At 33.7% G+C, this 1,796-nt stretch overlaps 1 protein-coding gene across 1 annotated transcript; it reads right to left on the bottom strand.

Moving 5' to 3' along the window:
* Positions 1 to 425: 425 nt before the first annotated feature.
* On the bottom strand, positions 426 to 1,577 carry LOC143069880 (cholecystokinin receptor type A-like). The gene has a single exon (XM_076244686.1). The coding sequence runs from the start codon at positions 1,530 to 1,532 to the stop codon at positions 426 to 428; it is 1,107 nt and encodes a 368-aa protein (XP_076100801.1). The 5' UTR covers positions 1,533 to 1,577.
* Positions 1,578 to 1,796: the final 219 nt, after the last annotated feature.

The following is a 1,796-nucleotide window of genomic DNA, read 5'->3' as shown; positions in this document are numbered from 1 at the left end:
TATGGTATTGTATGTGGGTGATGTAGAATGTTGTACGGTGACCTATAATAGATGACTATATGGTATTGTATGTTGGTAATGTAGAAGGCTGTATAATAGCTGACTATATGGTATTGTATGTGGGTGATGTAGAATGTTGTACGGTGACCTATAATAGATGACTATATGGTATTGTATGTGGGTGATGTAGAATGTTGTACGGTGACCTATAACAGCTGGCTATATGGTATTGTATGTGGGTGATGTAGAAGGTTGTATGGTGACCTATAATAGATGAATGTATGGTTTTGTTTGTTATTCATTATTATCTTTGGTACTTTTATATTATATTTACTCAGATAAATTAATTCAAATAAACTTACGACATGCATGTCGATATTTATTTAACGATTGTATTACATCCTTTAAATTATCATCAGAGATTTCTATAATTTACGTTTAAGTAGTTTCTTTACCTCTTTCTGAAACTTCATATCCATGAAAGCGTAAATAAAGGGATTAACGACATTATTTAAAATATACAATCGATACAGAAAAAGTAAACCAGCTCTCTCACTACTGGAGAACTTTTCCCAAAACTGAGAATCTCTACCTTCCATAGCCATCAAAAATATTTTAGGAATAAAGCAAATAAGAAATATTATAGTTATTATCATAAACATTAGTGTGAATTTGTACATAATACTTCGATTTAGTTCCTCAGAGGTGAAAAGCTTTGGTGTTTTCTTATTCTCATTTCTTGAATCTGTGCCCCTGTTTAGTAATTTTGAGTCTGTGCCAATGTTACAGTCTTCAGCTGGCAAGTCATTATTTCCAATAACGATATTTTGGTGAGGATCAGACGACGTTTCTTGTTTCATAGTTTCTTGATTTGTTGATGGAGTCGCTGCAACTTCTTGTGATCGAGAATCACTTGTGCTTGTCGTTTGAATCATGGCTTTTATTTCTTTGTTTCTATGTTTAAAGTGTGTAAAAATTGTGCATCCAATTTTTCCATACAGTACAATAAGAATACTGACAGCGCTCAACAAAACTACTGCAATTAGTACACTATAAGCGAGCGATGCAATCTTACTGACATCTTTGAGCTTGCTACAACGGCGTCCTGTAAGATTCATATCGGGACTTGAAAATTCTACAGATCCATAGAGAAATGCACTAGGTGCACCTAATAGGAAAGAAAAACAAAACGCGAACAACAGTGCTGCCCTTTTGGTGAAAGTTGACATCTGTTTTCCAAAAGGACGACAAACTTTAAGATATCTATTTATCGCTATAACAGTCAGCAACAATATTGACATAAATGTGGTAGACGCTGCAAAATACCAAAGAAATTTGCATAAAATGTTGCATGTGAACTTTGCCTGCATCATGTTCAAAGCAATTGCCATAGACGCACACACTGTACAAGCTGTTAAGTCACATACCGCCAATACTGGAATAAAGTACCTGTCTTCGGACTGTTGTTTCATTCTGAATTTGTAAACAGCAATTACCAAGCTATTTCCAATAATACCAAGAAATAAATACATCACTAGAAAAATAGAATTAGGAATCAGTTGAGTGGCTAAATCTCTGTTCCAATCGGATACAGTACTCGAACTGTTCATTTTTTTTACTGATGATTTCAAATCGACATAACTTTATGTGTCCAATGTCAACAGAATAGTTAATTCTTTGGTTGCTTTGTAATTATCCAGCTCTTTATTATGTACATGTGTTATACTGTACGTAGAAAAAAATACGTAGTTGATATCGAGACTGATTTGTAATCCAAGGTTATAAGTATATTTTGT

This window comes from Mytilus galloprovincialis, chromosome 3, assembly GCF_965363235.1.
Source record: "Mytilus galloprovincialis chromosome 3, xbMytGall1.hap1.1, whole genome shotgun sequence".
NCBI classification, from domain to species: domain Eukaryota; kingdom Metazoa; phylum Mollusca; class Bivalvia; order Mytilida; family Mytilidae; genus Mytilus; species Mytilus galloprovincialis.
This window is presented reverse-complemented; position numbering and strand designations above follow the sequence as displayed.